This window comes from Typopeltis vanoorti, chromosome 13 (assembly GCF_054136105.1).
Source record: "Typopeltis vanoorti isolate ZY-2024b chromosome 13, IOZ_Tvanoo_1.0, whole genome shotgun sequence".
NCBI lineage: Eukaryota > Metazoa > Arthropoda > Arachnida > Uropygi > Thelyphonidae > Typopeltis > Typopeltis vanoorti.
Window position 1 is genome coordinate 31,549,522 of NC_143561.1, and position 23,282 is coordinate 31,572,803.

The following is a 23,282-nucleotide window of genomic DNA, read 5'->3' on the forward strand; positions in this document are numbered from 1 at the left end:
AATCTATGCCAAGAAGAGGGAAAGATACCAGAAAACTGGAAAAATGCTACTCTGATACTGTTATTTAAAAAAGGAGACAATGAACAACTATAGACAATTAGTATTCTCTTTAATCTGTACAAAATTCTCACAAAAGTAATAACAAACAGGTTAACCCCTCTTCTAGACTCAAATCAACCAGCAGAACAAGCTGGAATCCATAAAGGCTTTAACACAATGATCATATTCATTCAGTAAAACAAATAATAGAAAAAGCAGAAGAAAACCAGTTGCCTCTCTGTTTAGCCTTTACCTTTATAGATTATGAAAAAGCATTTGATTCCATCAAAACTAATGCAATAATCAAAGCACTCCAGAATCAGGAAGTTACTGGAGAATATATGGACCTCCTCCAGGAAATACACCACACTGCAACAGCAATAGTCGAACTTCACATGAGTAGTAATAAATATCAATCAAAAAAGGTGTCTGATAAGGAGACTCTCTGTCACCCAAAATCTTTACAACAGTCCTTCAAAAAATATTTAACAATATAAACTGGACAAACCTTGATATAAAAATTAACAACAGAAACTTAACACACCTAAGATATGCAGAAGATAACATAATTTTGCAAACACTCCTGAAGACCTTAATATAATGATAGAAGAGCTATGTCATTAAAGCAGAAATGTTGGTCTGAAAATAAACACAGAAAAAACTAAAATCATGTTTAATCATTTTGTAACACTAAAAACATAATAATAGAAAACAATTTCTTGGAAAGAGTCTTCATATATATACTTAGGTCATCTCATTGATATAACTGTGGACTCCAAAAGGAAATAAATAGAAGGGTTCAACTTGCCTGGAGTGCATTCAGTAAATTCAAAAGCATTTTTCAAAAAATTTCCCACTCTGTTTAAAAAGGAAGACATTTAACCAGTGTATACTTCCAGTCATCTCATATGGTTGTGTAACTTGGTCTCTAACAAAAGCAATGGCAAATAAAGTAGCAACAGCAAAGAAAAATGGAGTGGTTGATGCTAGGCATCCCATTAAAAGATAAGAAGCCAGACTTGTATCACTGAGATCAATCTTCACCACTAGCAACCAAAATGTGAATGGGTGGGACATCTATCCAGAAGAGTAGATGAGCAGTGGATCACCATACTAACAAACTGGATTCCAAAAGAAGGAAATGAGGCCAAGGACGTCCTAAAAGAAGTTGGAGTGATGAATTGTCAAATTTTGTTGGGGAAAATTGGTCAACCATTGCCAAGAACAGAGAAAGATGGAAGGAACTGGAGGAGGCTAGCAGTAGAACAGAAAATAGCTGTAAAGAAAAAGAACAAGAAGACTGTACATACATATAAGGCAAGCAAATATAATCCTAATATTTGTATACTGTCAATAGCATCTAAAGTAAAATGGCACTTTAAGAGTTCAAAAGAGATGTTATTGTAGGAGGCTATATCTGCAGCCTAACCATTACTCACATAGTAAAAGACTACATCACTCAAAATCACGTACAACAGTATTATCATCATCATAATCATAATATGTCCCTTTAGTTGGACAATGAACTAGAAGGTTCTTCTAGTCCAGCGTTTCCCAAACTTTTCCTACGAACGGAACACTTCACAAATCCTGAAATTTTCACAGAACACCTTAGTTATTTTGTAATGTATTAATTAATAATTAATTGTTAATCTAGCTGATTTTTATTATTAATTAATAATTGATCATTAATTATTAATTAAACAAACATCGTTAAATTAATTTGCGCTGAGTTTCATTGACATATCCCATTCTGATCACCAGAAATTTATAATATTATTATAAGTACTTATGTGTGAATGCAGACTTTTTCTCCTGTGTGCTGGTAGTTTTCATCTCCTTTTGTACATTCTGGAGATCGCTTTGTAGACTGGTGGTGGATGACTCACTATCTGTTGCTTCATAAACACCTTCAATAAGAGATTTCTTAATACCAAAATTAAACAAAGTCCCTTGTCTCTTATTCATATTAAAATTTAAATCTGCATACCTATTACTTTTAAAAAATCACGGCACTACGGTTTCGAAACTTTCACCCTACAATACGAACTTGCGAAGAAAGTATTCAATATTACTAGATTTGAGAACCGATACAGACTACCTTGATCTTCAATTTAAGTGGAAAAATTTTCTTTATACTTTCTTGCTGATTGGTCACTAACATTTGCAACACAGATGTTATTTCTTTGTTTTGAGAACAGAGGATATGCTACCCATTGTTGTAATCGGCTTGCAGGCAATTTTTATGACCGGTCATAAACAGCAGTATTCTCTTTCTCAATTGTTGAAAGATTTCGATGTGTGAAAATTAACGATAGTTCATGAATACTTCCACGTTTAAAAATACACTGCTTCATCACTAACATTTGCTACGCAGATGTTATTAGGCATTCTGGGGCTGAGCTTTTCGACATATTCAGGAATATTATTCTCCTCAGAATATTTCCACTATAAAATATTTATTCATGAAAAATGCTTAGAAAACTAAAATGACATATTCCAGGAGAGCTTCTCGCAGAACAGTTATTCACCTTCTGCAGAACACAGTTTGGGGAAACCCTGTTCTAGTCCATTGGTGGACCCTCTAGTATACTTTTATTTAGTGTATTTATTGATATAAATTATGTTGTTTTTCTTTTCTTTTTAATTCCAATATATAATCAATTCTTTTGTTGGAAATTTATGTGCATTTGAACTATGTTGCTTCTGAAATGAATAAATTAAAATTATTATTTATGTGGCGCTACATGCTGCTCACTGTCTCGCAGAACAGTTATTCACCTTCTGCAGAACACAGTTTGGGGAAACCCTGTTCTAGTCCATTGGTGGACCCTCTAGTATACTTTTATTTAGTGTATTTATTGATATAAATTATGTTGTTTTTCTTTTCTTTTTAATTCCAATATATAATCAATTCTTTTGTTGGAAATTTATGTGCATTTGAACTATGTTGCTTCTGAAATGAATAAATTAAAATTATTATTTATGTGGCGCTACATGCTGCTCACTGTCTCCTTCCTTAATCTTCCAGTTACAAAACACTACTACCATCAACACAATGCCATTAATAAATTTAGTTTAATCCTTTATCCAAGTATAAGCAAACAAAGTTTGTGCCTGAAGTATATTCATGACTGAGGCAACTCATGGTGAAGGTGGACCAAGCTCTCATCACTCCTTGTCTTAGTATCTCCCATAATGCAAAGCCCATCTCCTTGAGACTTATAATACTATGCATTAAAGGAAGGGCTGCTGCCCACATCGGTTTCAAGCTTTATTGAGGTCTTGTCAGTGGGAGCCAGACCCAGAGGTGGTGATACCAAGGTGGAAGCAATGGAGAAGTCATCTTTACCTATACGAGTTGCCAAAAGATGTCTCACCTTATTATTAAATTACTCTGGATTTAGAGAAAGTTGTTGGAAGTTTTTTTCCACTTGGTTAGATTATAATAAATTTAGTTTAATCCTTTATCCAAGTGTAAGCAAACAACATTTGTGCCTGAAGTATCTTCAGGACTAAGGCAACTCATGGTAAAGGTGGACCAAGCTCTCATCTCTCCTTGTACATAGGTAAAGATGACTTCTCCATTGCTTCCACCTTCTGGCTTTCACTGACGAGACCTCAATAAAGGTCGAAACTGGTCTGGGTAGTGGCCCTTACCTTAATGCATAGCATTATACATGTCTGCAAGGAGATGTGCTTTGCATTATGGGAGATACTAAGGTGGAAGCAATGGAGAGGTCCACCTTTACCACGAGTTGCCTCAGTCCTGAAGATGCTTTAGGTGCAAGCTTTGTTTGCTTACACTTGATAAAGGATTACGCTAAATTTATTATAGTCAAACCAAGTGGCAAAAAACTTTCAACATCTTTCTCTAAATCCAGACACCTTTTGGCAACTTTTATAGGTAAAGATGACTTCTCCATTGCTTCCACCTTGGTATCACCACCTCTGGGTCCGGTTCCCACTGATGAGACTTCAACAAAGGTCGAAACCGGTTGGAAGCTTGGGTGATGAATGGCAGTGCTGTAACCCATGAAGTTTTAACTGAGGTTTGGCTATTGCTGTCACCGAAGTCCTGGGTGTGGGTGTGTGTGTGGGGGTAATGAATGGCAATGCTGTAGCCCTTGAGGTTAACTGAGGCATGCCTCTTACCCCTCAGATGAGATATGAACAAATGAGTGGATCTTCTCGGTGGTGGGGTGAGCCTGCCACGGTGTAGAGCCAACCGGTTCTGAGAGTTCTTCTCAGTAGCAGGGTAAGCCTGTTACTGAGGGGAACAACATTGACTTTTTGGAGTTTGACCTGTACTTGAACATTCAATAAAGGTTGAAACCGGTCTGGGTAGTGGCCCTTCTCTTAATGCATAGTATTATACATGTCCGCAAGGAGATGTGCTTTGCATTATGGCAGATACTAAGACAAGGAGTGATTAGAACTTGGTCCACCTTTACCACGAGTTACCTCAGTCTTGATGATACTTCAGGCACAAACTTTGTTTGCTTACACTTGGATAAAGGATTAAACTAAATTTATTATAGTCTAACCAATTGGGAAAAAACTTCCAACAAATGCCATTAATATTATTAGATAACAGAAATGTGTGAGAGAGTTATCTCAGCAAAAAAACACACAGAAAGCCTTAAAGAAGCTAACCAAGGAATAACAGAAGATAGTTCAAAGTTTTGACAGCTTGTTGTGGTAACAAATCAACTGGGAGTCAGAATCTATGGGATTAAAGGTTGATAGAAGGACAATACATAACGATCTGCACAATTTTATTTTCTATGAAAGAACAGGCTGTATACAAGCCAAACTCTATCATTCCAATTAACAGTGCAGACTACTATAATTTATAGGGAACGGGAAGTCTGTGATTATGGACTGATAAATCCGAATATTCTATCACATATAATATAGTATCATTGATGAATTGCACCATATGATGTGAGAGATGAATGAATGTGGATGAAATTAATGCTTAAGGAACATTTTATGTTATATCATGTCATACTGCAAAGTATGACATGGTATGACACTTTACATTTAACTTGACTGGCATGTATGGAGTCTAGGTCTGAACCCAACAGAATGCTATTGAGATGAATTGTAATATCAATGCAAACCAGTTAATAAGAGCCTTTCAACTTACCTGTGAAACCAGCTTTTTGAGGATTAATTTAATTGGCCACATATGAAGGTAAGCGCTCCTGTTGTAGAATTTTAATATCCCCACTCCTGTACCTAAAAGAGAGAGATATATAGAGAGAAATCTCTCTCTCTCTCTCTCTCTTTTGCTGTTGCAAGAATCTACATTATGAGATATAGCAGTTTCTTGTAACAGCATTAATTTGTTAATAGAAATTGGAATGGGATTATTTGATATTGTTAACAAATTGACTTTTTGACATTTTAAAGTGATGCAAAAAAAAAAAGAGAGAGAGAGATAGAGAGAGACTAAGAATTCATGTGTTTTCAATTACCAAATAAAAATATATAATTGAGTTAGATTTTAAAACATTTAGAAAGAAAGAAAAAACTCATTCTGTGAAAGGTTAAAGGAGCCATGAAGTAGACTTATTCACTCATTACAGGTTCCCTTAATTTTACAGATGGAAAGTTATGACAGCTTACTTGGGTTCAACATGCTCAGTTATCGATCCTGTAAAAATCTTTGGAAATCCTGTGTTGAACATCATACATTTTTTCGTCTACATGTTCCACGGCCCCCTTCAAAACGTTTGCTGTTTAGTCTGGGCTCCAGATTCCGGTACAGGTAATAATGCATTTTTATTTTTTTGTTTATTTTATTCCACTCTCCCAGATTGATTATTTTGCATTCATCTTGAAATTTGTTTTTTCTTTGATTTGCATATAAGTATTGGACATTTTAATGAGTTGCATATATGGTTGTAATATAATTTTATGATGCTTTTTTTAATCGCTTAGTGTTATGTTTACTTATAAAAACCCATTATCTATTCTTTTGGTTGTTTTAAAAGCTGTTGCTCTTTTGTGATTAGTTGTGTTTTTTTCTTTTTTTTCTCCTATTTGTAACAGTGGTCGCACAGAATATCAGACGTTAGAGGAAGGCAAACGTAGAGCTCGTACTGAGCGAACATTTATCAGGTATGTGACAAGTGCTAATTTTCTTGAAGAATGCCAATAAAAGGATTACAGTTTGTCATCATAACACTTTAGTTTGGTGTATATTATCAACAACAAAAGAAAAAAAATCATTTGCAGAGTTTTAAGCGAATGAGTGTTCAGTTCTGTACCATAAAACTTGTTTGTAATATATTTATTTATTTTGTTTTATTTTATTTATTTATTTATTATTATTATTTTATTTTATTATTATTATTTTTTTTTTTTTTGAAGGAGTAGGGAAGATTCTTGCATGGTCAAGGCTGTAAAGAGAAGAATCAGGCATGTTGCAGGTGGCATTTGTTGAGATTTCTATCTCCATGGAATTCGATGAATCATTGGGGAGGGTGGCCCACACTAACCATTATTAATGCCAATAATGGTGGCACTGTGCCTATCATGTCTCCATTTTTATTGACAGAACTCTCACAAATGCCTCTGGCAACCACTTCTACTTATCTATCATGATTCAAACAGGAAATCTAGTCCTTACATTCTTGTGAATCACATTCTTACACAAGCAAATCTTATTAGCACATCCAAAACTGGTTTTGAAAGGGCTAAAATTAGGAAAGTTACATCATATCCAAATGGTACTTCTATTGCTCTCAGATCATTTTCTTCATCATTATTCACAGAAAAAAAAATCAGATCTCCTGACTTCTTATTCTCTCAACTTTTTGCATGAATGATCTTCATAAATGTCTTCTTGTCATTCAGAACACACAGCATTCATTGCCCTTCTTTAATTTTTTGCTCATAAGGGATCACAAGAATCCTTCAAAATGGATATCAAAAGTGTCTATCTTGATGCCACTTCTGATTGTTCTGAAGATTTGTACTTCAGCATTGACTCCTGTTCTTTATCTCCCTTTTTATTCTCTTCTGTTCCACTGGTATCTTTCGTCCAACCTGAGAATTAGCCATATCAAACCCATTCCTAAAAGGATAATAAATGTTTACCATTAAAGTTTTTTCCCAGGTTTTCTCACTTCTTTTCTTTCTAAAGTTAGTGAAAATTCTTTAGCACTTGAGTTTTGTACTACTTCAAAATCTTATCTGATATCCAATCCTCACATTCTCATGCTGCATCCAATTAGTAACTAACTAGATATGGATTAAGTATGGGCTGATAGTTTGGGATTTAATCAACCAAACTGTTCTGTATCTGGTGATTAATGTAAACCAAAAATAAAATGATGGTACAACATGACAGAATTTCATGCTTACTAGAACAGCACTCAGTTAAACAAGGTTGCTGTAATTTTTGTCAGGGAAACCAGGGTGAACAATGAAATGTCAGCTACTAGAACATATCCCAACTCAACATAAGCAGAATTTAAGATTAGCACCTTCAGCATAATGAGATTAGTGAAAAATAAATGAAACTAGCTGAAGATTTGGATAAGTACCAGATCAACAAATTGGGGATGCTGAAACAAAGAAGACCAAAACAGGTGATTTTTATCTATCCCCCAAGTATAAAATATTATTTTCAGACAGTAATGATCAGGGAAAGAAAGGGCAGCTGTAGTATTCAACACTAAATAAGAGGATAATTTTGAATTGCAGGCAGTATCGATTAGTGACACTGGCAAATATCATAATGGGGGAACTGGACAGTGAGACTTATTTGTTCCTATTGTCCCATAAATTGGTCTACTAGGGAAGAAGTGGAGGAATATTTTCAAGCATTAGAGAAGGTAGCTGACACAAAAAACAAAAAGAAAAATTGTCTTTTGTTTGAGACCAAACAATAAATTAAAAAACAATATATTGAAATGTTTTGGGAAAATCTGGAGAAAAGAGCAAAGCTAATAATAATGGTAAGTATCTGCTGAAATTCCATTCAGATATGGACTAATCATTACTATGTTCCAACATTAGATGCGCACAAATTCACACAGAGAGAAAAAATAAGAAAAGTCTCATTGAGTAATTAAGAGGGAGATGTTAAATCCCGTTTTATTTTATCTCATTGATTATGTTATTTCATTAGTATAAATTGGAGAGAGGAAGATGCATGTAGCAATAGGGGAATGGAATTTCTAGAATTCTTGAGGGACAAATGTCTTAGGCAACATGTAACAGAGGGAACAAGAGGTTCAAGAGTTTTGGATTTGGTTATAGCATCAGAAGAGTTGATAATAACTGAGTTGTCATCTCTCCCACCAGTTGGAGAACGTGACCATATGGTTTTGACTTGGAAAATGAATACACATGCAGGAGTATCAAAGAGACGGGAACTTATGTGGAATTATAATGCAGGCAATTATAATAGTCTTAGACGTCAACATGGTGAAGTTTCATGGCGGGAGGAATTGGAAGGCCGGGATATCATTAATGCATAGGAAATTGTGAAAGAATATTTGTTAGCAGCAATGGTAAGTTGTATACCACGAGTGAAGAAGAGGACACAATTTGGAGTAAAGTGGATGACAAACAATATTAAACACGAATTGCATGCAAAAAAAGAGGCTATGGAAGAGATATAAGGAGACAGGTGAAGAGAAGATGCATGAAGAATATAAGACACACACGCCAGAAGAGTGACTAGTGTGGTAAGGAAAGCGAAACTGGAATATGAGAAGAGATTGGTCCTAAGATCCAAAGAAAATCCTAGGGAATTTTTTAGCTATGTGGTCAGTAGGAGGAGAAATGACTGTGGAAGAATGATATTGTGGGATAAAAATGGGAATAGGGTGACTGATGCAGAGGACATAGTGGAATTGTTCAATGAACACTTTATTGGAGTATTTCATCCTAGAGGAGTCAGTTTTAATGCTAGAGGGATAGGGCAGGTTTGAGGTTTAGAAGTACAGGAGGAGAGTGTGTTTCAGATACTGAGTACTCCGGATGTCAGTAAAGCTTTGGGACTGGATGGTATTTCACCACAAGTTTTGAGAAAATATGCTAGGGAACAGACAGTGCCTTTAACCTGGCTTTCCAATGAAAGTCTGACTATGGGAAAGGTACCCAGGGAATGGAAGGAAGGTAAGATAGTGTCATTGCATAAGGGTGGTAACAGACTGGAAGTGTCTAATTATAGGCCAGTTTGTGTGTCATCAGTAGTTGTTAAGATCTTGGAGAAAGTAGTGAGGGACCGTATACAGCATCGGGCAGATGAGGGTAATGTTATCTGTGAGAGTCAACATGGATTTGTGAAAGGACGCTCTTGTTTTAGCAATATGCTAGCCTTTTATAATAAAGTTACAAGAACATTAGATGAGGGAAAGGCATATACTGCAATTTTCTTAGACTTAGCGAAGGCATTTGACAGGGTGCCACATGATAAGCTGATATTTAAGTTGCAGCACATAGGTCTGGATGTCAGATTGGTCAACTGGATTCAGGATTGGCTGTCTGATAGGTATCAGAGAGTTGTGTATGGTGGAGCAGTTTCAAGGAGGCAGAGGGTTACAAGTGAGGTCCCACAGGGCTCAGTACTAGGACCTATATTGTTTAACCTTTATATCAATGACATTGCCAGTGGATTGCAGGAGGATATTCAGTTGTTTGCGGATGATGCGAAGCTGGGAAGGATTATTAGTAATAGTGCAGATGTGGTAGCCCTGCAAGAGGATTAGAATAAGCTAGATAGATGGGCAAATGAATGGGGGTGCCAGTTTAATGCAGCAAAATGTAAGGTCTTGAGGTTTGGGAAACATCGATGGGATGCTGCATACTCTATGGGAGGAGTTATACTGGAGGAAGTAGGGGAGACAAGAGATCTGGGGTTGATGATTGATAGAAACCTGAAGTTTAGGGGACATATTGCAAAAGTGGTAAAGGTAACACAGAGGATTGCTGCAATTATGAGAAGGACACTGACCTGCAGAGATAAAAGGGTTATCATTCCGTTGTATAAGTCTCTGATGAGACCACACTTGGACTATTGTTCTCAGATTTGGTCCCCAGGATTTGAAGGGGATAAATTAACTGTGGAAAGGATACAAAGACAGATGACAAAGATGGTTTCAGGACTGTACAAGGATAGTTACGAGGATCGGCTGAGGGAATGTGGACTGCAGAGTTTGGTGGATAGAAGAAGGAGAGGTGATATGATTGAGACTTTTAAACTGTTGAGAGGTGGTTACAGGGTTGACACTGGGGAGTTCTTTCGCTTGGTTGAACAGCGGGAAGGAGTGATGACAAGAGGCCATCCCTGGAAGTTACGAAAGGAAACTGTGAGCAAGAGGGTAAGGAGTGGTTTCTTTGCGTGGAGAGTGGTTGAAATGTGGAATGCATTGCCTGATGTAGTGTTGGGAGTGAGAACGGTCAATGAATTTAAAGAATGGTATGATAGACTTTGTGTTTCTTAGGGGGGGGACCTCCCCTCGATGAGTTTTGACAGACTTTATGTTCTTAGGAAAGACCTCCCACAATGAGCCTTTTGACTCCATGGAGGCCTGAATAATAATAATAATTATTCATTCATTATTATATTCATTCATTCATTATTTATCTCATTGATTATGTTATTCCTGATAGCCATATCCTTAAACTGGTTCAGAGCACAAGAATATACAGAGAATTTGAAATTGGGAGTGATCACCATTTAATTTTGAGCAGAATGAAAATTAATATCGTATTTTAAGAAAGCGTGTAAAGAATTTTAAAAGTCAAAGTTTAGAAGATTTCACAGATAACCTGTACTCAAATGTACATTACTATTCATGAAAAATTAAAGAGTTTGAAAGCAAATACCAAATCTTAGAGCTTTAGTGGCAGACACAGAAGACAATACTGATTGAATTAACCACAGGAGCATGTATGGTGGTTGCTGCAAGGATCGAAAAATCAGAACTTCATGATGGAAGGCAGTAACAGAAAAATTAGGAAAAGCAGAAACCATTTTTTTGTGAACGTGGCTGTCGTGTTGAGTTGTGCTGGAAAACATATTTTTAAATTAAAGTATAGTGTGCCTTTTTTGTCTCAAATTGTGCTTTGGTTGGATACAAGTGTCCTTCAGTGGTGTTATTGTTTGGAACTCTGTTGTATATATTGTTTTCACTGCTGTTTGTTTCACTACTTCAGCGACTAAAAATGGCATCCAAAAAGAGACATACATCAGCGGTTCAGAGGATTTCTATACAAAAGTCTGGCTCTGTGTTGGATTTTTCGTAGTGGATGCATTGCAGAAACTGTTATATGTATGTGTTGAGGAATGTGAAGGATCTGTGGACTGTTTGGCTAAATGAGAATGAAAACGTCGATGTATGTGAGAACTGTCTGGATAGGCTGGAGCAATTAGGAATGGAAGCAGACATCGGGACTGCAGCAGATGAACTTCGGCAGGAGTTTATGAAAATGATAAATGACCTTCATCTTTTGCAAGAGGAATTGGAAGTGCTCAGTAAGGAGGTTCTGGAAATTAAAACTGAGTTAAATGGGTTGAATAGAGAAATTAGGACTATGGAGATTACTCTAGCTGAAGTAACTAGAACAGAATTAAATATGGGAGAGTCTTTGGTAGTAATAAATAGTATGCAAGTGATTGGGAGTAATAAATAGTATGGGAGTGATTGGGAGTCAACAGAATGAAAGCACAAGAGGTCTAGAAGAAACAAGATGTCGTGAGAGTGAGGGTGTAAGTAAAAGAGTGTTGAGTAATGAAACTAGGAGAGTCATGCCGAATAACTTAGAAAATGAAGCCGTGAGTGACTCTTGTTTGGACTTCAATGAAGTTATGAGTGGTAAAATATATGGTGATTCTATTATTAAGGGTATGGAGAGCAGTATGCCTGAGGAGTGTTTGGCTGGTGGAACAGAGAGAGAGAGAGAGAGAGTGGCTTTAGCAATAAAGAGAGGACATGATGCAGAAATGATGATAGTTATAGTTGGTACAAATGACCTGAGTGCTAGTATAAATCAGGTAGCAAAAGATTTAAGAACATTGTTAGATATCGTGAAGAAGAAAAGTGTCAATGGGAGGATAGTGTGTGTGTGCTACCTTGTTTTGACAATTATGAGTTAAGTAGACGAGCGATGATAATGATATGATTGCAAGAATGTGCAAAAAAGAGGTCTAGAATTTGTTGATGTCTGGAGTGTGTTTGAAGGCAAAAGACAGCTGTAATCAAGAGATGGGTTGCATCTGAATGTGGAAGTTCATAAGCAATTGAAGAAGTTACTGTTTTCTGAACAAGTTGAAGTAATTGGGCAGGGAAACTAAAATTGAAAAGGTTGAGTGTAAGAGGGAGAAACTTGAGCAGTGGTTGTATAATTGTTGATCCTTATTCGTGGATTAAATTGCAGAATAGAGGGAATAAAAATCGTCATGGGACTACTGAAATTATTGACATGTATATCAGTTCTAAAGCTGGTACAAGAACTAAAGGGAATCTGCAATTTTTGTATACAAATGCAAGAAGCATTTGAAATAAGCGGGAAGAATTTTTGGCATTAGTCAGTGCAATCTCACCAAAAGTTGTAGGCATTAGTGAAACTTGGCTGTCAGCAGAAGATGTAGTCACTGGAATTGAATGTGATGGGTACAGTATTTTCAGGGAGGATAGAGAAGATAGTTTGGGGGGAGGAGTACTGTTGATGATAGCTGATGAGTTGCAGCCAAAGAAAGTAGTATATCAAGATGATAGTACATTTGAGGCAGTCTGGTGTGAAATAGTGACCAAAGCAACCAAATTATAGTTGGTTGCTGCTATAGGCTAGGGGGTGATATTGAATTCATGCATCAGCAAATTAGTGCAATGAGTGCAGGATTAGTGATTATTATGGGGGATTTAATTATGGTGATATCAATTGGAAGGAGGAAATATCACGTGGCAAAAAAGGAAATGGAATTCATACATCTTCTACGAGATAATTACTTGAAAAGCACATAACTGAAGGGACACGTGGTGTGAGAGTGTTGGACCTTGTGATTGGTTCAGAGTATATATATGCATAAGTAAGGTGTCCTCGTTACCTCCAATTGGTGAGAGCGATCATGTGGTATTGACTTGGGAGGTTGCAAAATTTGTGGATTTCTCTCTTAAGAAGAGCTATATATGGAACTACAGGTTAGGCATTTATAACAAGCTTTGGAATGAGCTTGCAGCAGTCCCATGGCAGAACATATTGCAGGGAAAAGATGTTAGCAGTGCATGGGATAAAATCAGCGGGTATCTGAGAAAGGTAATATCAGATTGTGTCTCCATGGTCAGAAAGACAAACAAGGTAAGTGTTAGATGGATGAGTAGTAGTATCAAGCTTGATCTGTAAAAAAAGAAAATGCTATGGAGAATTTACAAGCAGAAAGGCGATCAGTACACCCATGAGCAGTACAAGGCTCAAGCTAGAAAGGTTACCAGCATAGTAAGAAAAGCTAAATCAGATTATGATAAGACCTTAGCCAAGGAGATCAAGGGTAATCCCAAAGAGTTCTTCCACTCTGTGGCAAGTAAAAGGAAGAATGACTTCGGAAGGATAACTTTAGTGGGTTCTGATGGTATTGAGGTGACAAATTCAGATGTAATAGTAGAGTTACTGAGTGAACACTTTTCCAAAGTATATCACCCAAGTGAGGATATCTCTGTAGCTAATGTGAGAATCGAAGTTAAGAAATCAGGGGTACTTAGTATATTGCTAAATTTAAATGCAAACACTGCTGTAGTTTTAGATGGAATATCAGCTCAGGTGTTGCATGAGTGTGCAAAGGAATTGTCAATGCCTCTTACTTGGTTATTCAACTTAAGTTTGAACTCTGGTATGGTCCCTAGGGAGTGGACGGAAGACAAAGTGGTTCCTTTGCATAAAGGTGGCTCTAAAACTGTAGTAGCTAATTACAGACCAATCACCATCTTGGGAGTGGTGGTAAAAGTATTGGAAAAGTTGGTTAAAGACAAAAATTCAAAAATGTGTGGATCAGGACGTGATACTTTATAGGGGCCAACATGGTTTTGTTAAAGGTCGATCCTGCCTTAGCAATTTATTAGCTTTTTATAATAGAATGACATCTGAGTTTGACAAAGGAAATGGCTACACATTGGTACTTCTGGATTTTGCTAAGGCTTTTGACAGGATGCCCCATGGAACACTGTTACGCAAATTGAAGCAGATGGGAATGAATACTAAACTGGTGATATGGATAGGAGAATGGCTCAGGGAGAGATACCAGAAGATGGTGTATGTGGAGGGGCTGAGTCCAGGATGAGGCAGGTGACTAGTGGTGTGCCTCAGGGCTCTGTGCTTGGGCCATTGTTGTTTAATTTGGACATAAATTATATAGGAAATGGCTTAAAGGGAAATGTTCAGTTGTTTGCTGATAATGCAAAGTTGGGTAGCGCAATAAAAATCAAGCTGATGTTGAGAGTTTGCAGGATGATTTAAATAAGCTGGTAAAATGGACAAAAGGTAATGGATGTCAGTTCAATGTGGAAAAGTGTAAAGTTATGCATTTTGGAATTAAAAGATTACCAGCTGTGTACTACATTGATGCAACGGTACTCCAAGAGATTTGATGAGGCTATGGACTTAGGGGTGTTGGTAGATAGGGAAATGAAGTTCAGGGGACACATTGCTAAGGTGTCCAAGATTGCACATAGGATTACTTGGTTATTGAGGAACACACTAACATCCAGAGATAAAGAGGTTATTATTCCCCTATATAAAGCATTGATACTTCCACATTTGGATTACTGTGCTCAAGTCTGGTCACCTGGATTCCTTGGAGATGAGGAGGTTGTGGAGAGGGTTCAGAGGAGAGTGACTTCTCCCTACATTGATAGATTGAGAGCTTGTGGATTGCAGAGGTTGGTTGATAGGTCGAGAAGCAGGGATATGATAGAAACATTTAAATTACTAAAAGGTTTTTATAAAATTGATGCAGGAGAAATGTTTCAGCTGTGTGATAGTGATGGAAGAACAAGGGGTCATCCCTGGAAATTAAGGAAAAGTGTGGTTAACAAGGGTGTGAGAATGAGGTTTTTCACCTGGAGGGTGGTGAATGAGTGGAATGCATTGCCTGACTCAGTTGTCAGTTCTTCGTCTGTAAATGAATTCAAGAAGAGATATGATAGATATTGTTTTGATAATTTGGGCCTCCTGCAATGAGCTACTGACCCCATGGAGATACCCGTAATAATAATATTAATATGGAAAGTTGCTGGCAATTACACCAGCTTATGCTCTGAGATTTTTTGTATATTGCTTCAACCGCAAAATGCTGTTTGCAAACCTATAGTACATTTTATACCATGGACAAGAAAGGAAGGCGGGGAATACTGCTGCTGATGAATGATAGCAGAGGAATTATATTCACATAAAGTAGACATGAAAGAGGGAAATAGTGGCAATGGTTATAAGGCAGTATGGTGTGAGGTGGAGGGTAACAGGAAGAGATATTTAGTTGAATGTTGCTATAGGCCAGAGAATATGAAAAGTGCTGATGAACTTGGGTTAGTGAAAAAAGGAAGGACGATTTTAATTATGGTGGTATAGATTGGAATGCAGAGATAGCATTTAGGAATAAAGAAAATGAATTTCTTGAGAGACAACTATCTCATGAAGCATGTAAGGGAGAGCACACGAGGATCGAGAGTTTTGGATCTGATCATTTCATCAGAGGATGTATTTGTGAGTGGAGTTATTCACTTTCTTCCAGTTGGTGACAGTGATCATGAAGTGATCATTGAGTTGTGGCTAGCCATATGCAGCCTTCTGTGAGGAGAGGATATATGCGGAAATAAAAGGCTGGTGATTATTAGAAGCTTTGGAGATAGCCTGGAGCTATAGTGTGGAATGAGGAGTTGAGCAGTAAGGAAATAAATGCTGCTTGGGAACTGACAAAGAAATACATAACAGCATCAATCTGTAAATGTATTCTGAAAGTCAAAAGACTGAATAGGGTAAGTGTAAAATGGTTGAATGAGGGTACAAAATCTGGAAGAAGGCACTTTGGAGGGAGGGACTCAGTTGATTGTGTGAATGTTTTCTGAAGGTCAAAAGGCTGAATAGGCTAAGTGTAAAATCGTTGAATGAGGGTATTAAGTACAAAATCTCTAAGAAGAAGGCACTCTGGAGAGAGTGACAAGGTTAGTAATAACAGCAAAAGTGCAGTAATACAAGCAGAAATTAGGAAATTAATGCAAGGGAGTTTTTTCAATATGTAGCAAGTAGAAAGTAGTTAATGGATAAATATTGTAGAATGGTGACTGCTGCTGAAAATATTGTTGAAATGTTCAGTGATCAGTTTATAGGTAGGTTTCATGGAAAGAAGAATAATTATGGTAAGATAATGTTAATTGATGAAAATGGTAGAATGGTGACTGCTGCAGAACACATTGTTGAGGTATTCAGTATGAGTGTTTCATCATCATCAGGTGAAATCATGAGAAACTTAAGTCTAGATGACATAGGAAAGGATGGCTTAATTGTGCGTGAGCAAGAGTTGAAAAAAAATAAACTTAATGTCAATATGGCAATAGGATTTGATGTCATATCAGCATGCATCCTAAGAGAATGCTCCAGGGAATTGGCAGCAGCATTGTCATGCCTGTTTAATAAGGCTTACAACAGCACAGGTTTCAAGAGAGTAGAAAGAAGGTAAATTTGTTCCACTGTATGGTGATAAGGCTATGAGTACAAATTATGGGCCAATCTATATATCTGAAGTTATGGTGAAGGTACTAGAGAGAGAGAGAGAGATTGGTGAGAACTAGGTGACAGAACTGGTATTCTCTGTTGTCAATAGAGACAGATTGAGTGAATGTAAATTGCAAAGCCTCATGAGTAGTAGGAGGAGGGGGAGGGGATGTGATTGAGACATGTTAGTCGGGGGTTGTAATCAGGTTAACATGGAAGAGATTTTTCATGGAATGGGAGGGTAGAACAAGAGACCATCCCTGGAAACTGTGTAAGGAAGTTGTAAACAGGGGAGTGTGGAGCAGGTTTTTTACATGGATAGTGGTTGGTGGTGAAATGCATTTCTCGAGTATGTTGTGAATGTAGATACATTGAATCAATTTAAGGCACAGTTGGATGGGTTTTGTGCATAATAATATGTATCTCCCATCATGACTCCATGGATATGCGCAGATTATGCAGACGGTGTGGTGTGGAATGAGTTTGATGGGCGAAAGGATTTATACAAAATGGATGGCCTGCATTTGAATGGATTTGGTGTGCAGAGACTGGAAAAATTGTTGCTGAATGAAGTGAAAATGGATGTGCAAGGAGGGGGGGAAATGGATATGTGGACATCAGTGAGACAGTTGTGTGTAAGAATTTATATAATGTACCCGAGCCAGGACTAAGGACAAGAAATCGGAATGGGATAGTTAGAATAACGCATCAAGATAGGAGTGGGACAAAGGGACCTCTGCATTTCATGTATACTAATGCCAGGAGTATTAGGAACAAGAAAGAAGAATTTTTGGCCTTGATTGGCTCTTCCTGGCCACAGGTTAATGGCATTAGTGAAACATGGCTGACGGAAGATGATATAGTTAGTGTGATAGAATGTGTAGGTTATAGTGTGTTTAGTAGGGACAGAGAGAATAAAATGGGGGAAGAGTGTTATTGATGATAGCTGATGAACTGCAGCCAAGGAGAATAGAAGTAGAACTGCAGCATAGAGAAAAGAGCACCTTTGAGTGTGAGACTGTGACAAGCAGAACAAAATATACAGTTGGGTGCTGCTATAGACCAGGTGATGGAATAGATGGTGGAGATAGTATGCATAAACTTGAAAATGAGTGGAAGGAGGGTAATTATTATGGGGGATTTCAACTATGGTAACATTGATTGGAAGGAGGAGAGGACACATGTGAGGAAGGAACTGGATTTTATTCAATTATTAAGGCACGGGTCTTACGTGAAGCGGCTAAAGAATTATCAGTGCCCTTGACCATGTTGTTTAATCTGAGTCTCGGGTCTGGTTTAGTCCCAAAGGTGTGGAAAGAGGGGGAAATAGTTCAACTGCATAAAGGAGGATCCAAGACTACTGTTGCAAATTACCGACCGATCAGCATATCAGGAGTCATTGTCAAGGTCTTGGAGAAAGTAGTCAAGGGAAAAATACAGGAATGGATTGATGAAAATGAGATACTGTATGGGGGGCAGCATGGCTTTGTGAAAGGTAGATCGTGCCTCAGTAACTTGCTCACATTTTTATAACACAGTGACGGCTGAACTGGATAAGGGTAATGGGTTTACAGTGATTCTATTGGACCTTACCAAGGCCTTTAATAGGATACCACATGGATCTCTAATCAGTAAACTGGAGCAGATGGGGATGGATATAGGGTTGGTGAGATGGATAGGAGGGTGGTTGATGGAGAGATACCAGAGAGTGGTTTATTCAGGAGTGGAGTCCAAAGGACGGCTTGTGACTAGTCTATAGGATGAATTCAGAGGATATTTTTGAGATCAGGACTGGTGGTGGGAGAACTAGGGGACACCTATGGAAGCTGGGCAAGAGTGTGGTTAGCAAGAGTGTTAGAGCTGGGTTCTTTACTTTTAGAGTGGTAAATGAGTGGAATAAGCTGCCAGAGTCTGTTGTGGGTGCTATGACGATGAGTGAGTATGATATGATAGATAGATACTGTGAGAATGTCATATAGTTGTGTGGACATGATCTTTAAGGCCTCCCTCGATGAGTATAAGACTCCCTGGAGCCACCCGTAATAATAATAATAATAATAGTATCAGATGTTAATAATAATAATAATGGATAGGCCAGATTTTTTTTTATCAATTTTATATATGTTTTATATTTCCAATTTATTTTTACACAGTCTGAAAACCTTGTGCTAGAGACCAAACATGGAATTTTATCAAGCCACTTAAGACCCCTAGTAAGCAGTGTGCTAGTGTCACACCAGGCGATTAAATTCATCTTCCACCTAGAGACAATCACAAACATCCATGCTCATGGTGGGATTCAAACCAGTGCCTGATTCAAAGAGTGAGTATGCTAACAACTTGGCCAACAAGGCTTGCATGCAGAAAAAAGTAATATAGAAAAAAAATTGAAGAAAGTGAAGCATGTAAACTTGATAAAGAAATAGAAAATAAATATCAGGAATGTGGTAAAATATTCTGGAGACTATTGAAAAAGTTTAGAAGTAGAGGAAAGAGTACTCTAATAGAAATCATAGATGATAATTGTGACACGAAAAGCTGTATTTTCACTTGGAGAGCCTATAGAACAAGTAAACTATTTCAGATTTTTTAGGCATAGGTTTTAATGAAGATGGCAAATTAAATTTGGAAATAGACAATAGAATAAGGAAATCTGGTATAGTGTGTGCAGGGGGGGGGGATAAATTTATATAAGACAGAAATTAGCCAAACCACTAAACTTGCATTATACAAGACAGTGTTACAACCAGCTTTAAGTTATGGATCTGAGAGTTGAGTTAGAAATAATGCACTTGATCAAAAATTAGACACCACAGAAATGACAGTTCAGTGAAAAATTTGAGGAGTGAACAGATGGCATGAATGGCATAATCATATTAAAAATGAAGACATTGAGAAGAAACTTGACATTGTTTGCATTTAAGAATATGCGAGCAGGGCTGATCTAAGATGGTATGAGCATTTAAACAGAATGGAGCAAGAGAAGGTGTTTGATGTAAAGATTGCAGGGACAGATCTGGAAGAAGTGAAGAGCTGAGTAAATGGATGGATTCAGTCAGAAGTGCCCTAGAGGAGATGTGATGGTATTGGAGTGCTGACATGTAATAGACTAATTTGGAGGAAAATTGTTGATAGGAGATTAATAATTATGTAAATTTAATCATGTAGTGCTGTTATAGTAGTCTCAACCCTTGAGGGCACATATCAGGAAATTGATGATGATGAAAACTAAACTTTATATGTGTGGAATAATTACTTTGAAAGATTTCTAAATGAAACACAAAGTTTGAAAATAAGAACTAAACCTTGGAGCCTTAATGGCAGACCTGAAGAAAATACTGAATGATTTAACCATAGAGGCATGTAGTTGTCTGCAAGAATAAAAACAAAAAAAAAAAAAACAGAACTCTATGGTGGACTGAGGAAGTTGAAGCAGTGGCAAGGAAAAGAAGAAAGTATATCGAAAGTTCCTCGCAAGTAGGTCAGCTTGTGCTCTGAGAGAATACAGAGCAAAATGTAAAAAAGTCTTTAAAGCTATCTAAACAAAATCCATGAGAAGACTTTGGTAAGGTAATAGAAAATCAACATCATGAAGTTGGTTGGTAGGTGGTTGGTAAAAAAAAATAATCTGGAGGCTATTGAAAAAGCTTAGAAGTGGATTAAAGAGTACTGTAAATGAATCACAGATAATAATGGTTACATGAAAACTGGAAAAAAAAAAATTCTAGATATCTGGAATAATAATAATTATTAGTATGCAATTATATAATAATAATATTATTATTAGATACCTGCATAATAATTATTATTATGCAGATATCTCCATGGAGTCAGATGATTCATCATCTGAGATCCATTATTCACACAATACCTGTTTTGCCCACAATACCTATTCATTACTGATATTCAAGAAGAATATCAGTAATGTAGTCTATCTGCCTTTCTACATATCAATACTTGAAGTAAAAAATTATATCAAAAAGCTGAAATGTGGAAAGGCAGATACACTACATTACAGGTTGGTACTTGAAGTACCAGCCTATAAAAGGAGAAATAAAACTGAATGCAAGAATTGCATAGGAATATCTCTACTGAGTGTTTCTACCAAGATTTATGGAAGTATACTTGAGAAAAGGGTAAGAAAAATCATGGAAAGGAAATATGGAGAAGAACATGCCGGGTTCAGGCTAAACATGGTTGTCAGGATCAGATTTTCACTTTAAGACAAACAGTTGAGAAATCTTGGGAATATAAAAGTATCTTTATCTAAGTTGTGTATATCTGGAAAAGGCATATGACAAGGTGCCAAGAGAAAAGCTTTCAAAACACTACAATTATTACTGTGTAAATGAGTCCTATCAAGGAATATACAGTCTATATTTGAGTCGTAAGTCAGCAGTTAGAATTGAAGGCGACTCATGCCAATGGTTTGGTATTAAATCAGGTGTGAAACAAGTTTGGCATGACAATTGGCAACAAAGAGGAGACCAAAACTGTGAAAATAAGCAGAAAAATTAAAAACATCAACTGCAATCTTAATGGAAAACCTACAGATCAAGTAAAACATTTCAGCTATCTAGTTGCTGTTTTTGTGAATATTGCAAATTTAATATGGAAATAGATGTCAGAATTCTCTGTAGCTCAGTTGGTATAGACAAAGCCCTTTGGTCAGAAAGACCTGGGTTTGATTCTCGTTGGTGACATGAAGAACCTTTATCAGGTCTCTTTTGACGAAAGGTGAGTTAGCTGGTCTCATACAGAAGTAGGGGGGTTCATCCCCCAGAACAGGCAAACCAGCCCTGTGAACACATGTATCTACAGACATTGGACACACCAGGAGGCATAGGGCTAACCATCTTATCCTCGAGTTACAGTTGTGGTTACGAAGTCCAAGAATACTTGGAAAGGTTGTGGGTGCTTAAATGCCTGTTAGGACCACTGATAGGATAGGATAGATGGCAGAATTAGCTAATTTGGTATGATAGGAAATCAACTGAATAGATGTATATGTTAAAAAAGATAAATTAGTCGAAACACTAACTGTATGCAATACTATGTTCAAACTAATTTTAACTTATGAGCTTGAGAGTTTGGATTGAAATAAATTAGGTTGTATATGGAAATATGACTTATGCATTACTTCAACCTTGGTATCACTTCTGGTCTGGCACCCACTGATGAGACCTCAATAAAGGTCTAAACCTGGTCTGGGTAATGGCTCTTCCCATAATATATAGCATTACACATATCTGTAAGGATATGTGCATTGCATTATTTGACACTAAGGCAATTAATGTGAAGTTATTAGCCTTTATATACAAGTAGCCCACTCACGAAGTGACTTCATGTGCAAACTTTACACTTGGATAAAGTGTAAAGTTTGCTTACACTTGGATAAACAATGAAACTAGGAATATAATTCTTGGCTTCTTTAATTTAAAGAAAACACAAACTGAGTTGTGATATGCTGTGTTGTGGTGTACATTTTATATGCTGTATTAATCCACACTAATAGAAAGCATATTTCGGTATAATGGACAACATTAAAGAATGCATTGCTTTGTTTTCTCATCATAATATTTAGTTTTTAAAATACTACTTTTAACAATATTCATATAATAGATACCTTGGGCGAGTAAATTTTTTTTGTGATTAGTAGATTTAAGCTGTATTTCTGTAGCCCTGATAATGAGCATTCAAAAATAGGATTTTTCTTTCATTCAAAGCATTACTTTACCTCTGAACTGTATTAATATTAACTCTTTATATATAAATCACAATTTCTACAACCAAATTACTTTCCTTGCATTTGGGATGGTGTCCCTAAAAACACTTGACTGTGTACAGAAGAGAGCAATAAAATGAAAGTGGTGTAATGTGGTGAGAGATATACAACTAATATCTCTCACCAGTTTACACCACTCTCTTTCACATAGACGTTCAGTTTCTGCTACTTGCATTTTCTTTGAATATTTTCATGGTCACTGTTCATTAGAATTGGTTGATAATGCTTTTCTCTAAATCTGTTAAAACACATGCAGCAGTTATTCAGCAGTCCTTCATAAGTTGAACTCCAAACACATAGGAAAAAAAAAGTGTTCCTATTCATTCATTCCTTCTACTGCTGTAAAAGTAATCTGCAAGTCATTAAATCCAGTGTTAGTAAGGTCTTTCTTTTGAACTTTCTGTCCATCTACTGTAAGAATATTCATGAGAGTGTGTTTAATCTGCATATTCTTACAGTAGATGGACAGAAAGTTCAAAAGAAAGAGGAAAGGTACAAAAATTCTAGAAATGTGAGGTTATTATGTAGATCATGTGTTTGTTTTGTATGCATTAATTGTAAATATATCTTATAAGCTTCTGTGAGTTGAATTGACTAGTTTTTGGCATATGCTTTCCTAAATAGTTTTTTTTTTTTTTTCAATTCAAGCCAATCAGAGCATATAATTGTTGTAATATATAATTTTAATACATTTTCTATTTTATGTCCACCTCAAATGGTCCGATAT

General features: G+C 36.7%; 1 protein-coding gene across 1 annotated transcript in view; it reads left to right on the forward strand.

The window, feature by feature from the left end:
• The window catches only part of Ptpmeg (protein tyrosine phosphatase Meg), a 558,329-nt gene that overhangs the window by 255,444 nt on the left and 279,603 nt on the right, over nt 1–23,282 (forward strand). Inside the window, exons 11-12 of the mRNA XM_090403197.1 lie at nt 5,652–5,815; nt 6,100–6,168. Coding sequence (XP_090259323.1) covers nt 5,652–5,815; nt 6,100–6,168 — 233 coding nt within the window. The remainder of the gene's footprint in view (nt 1–5,651; nt 5,816–6,099; nt 6,169–23,282) is intronic.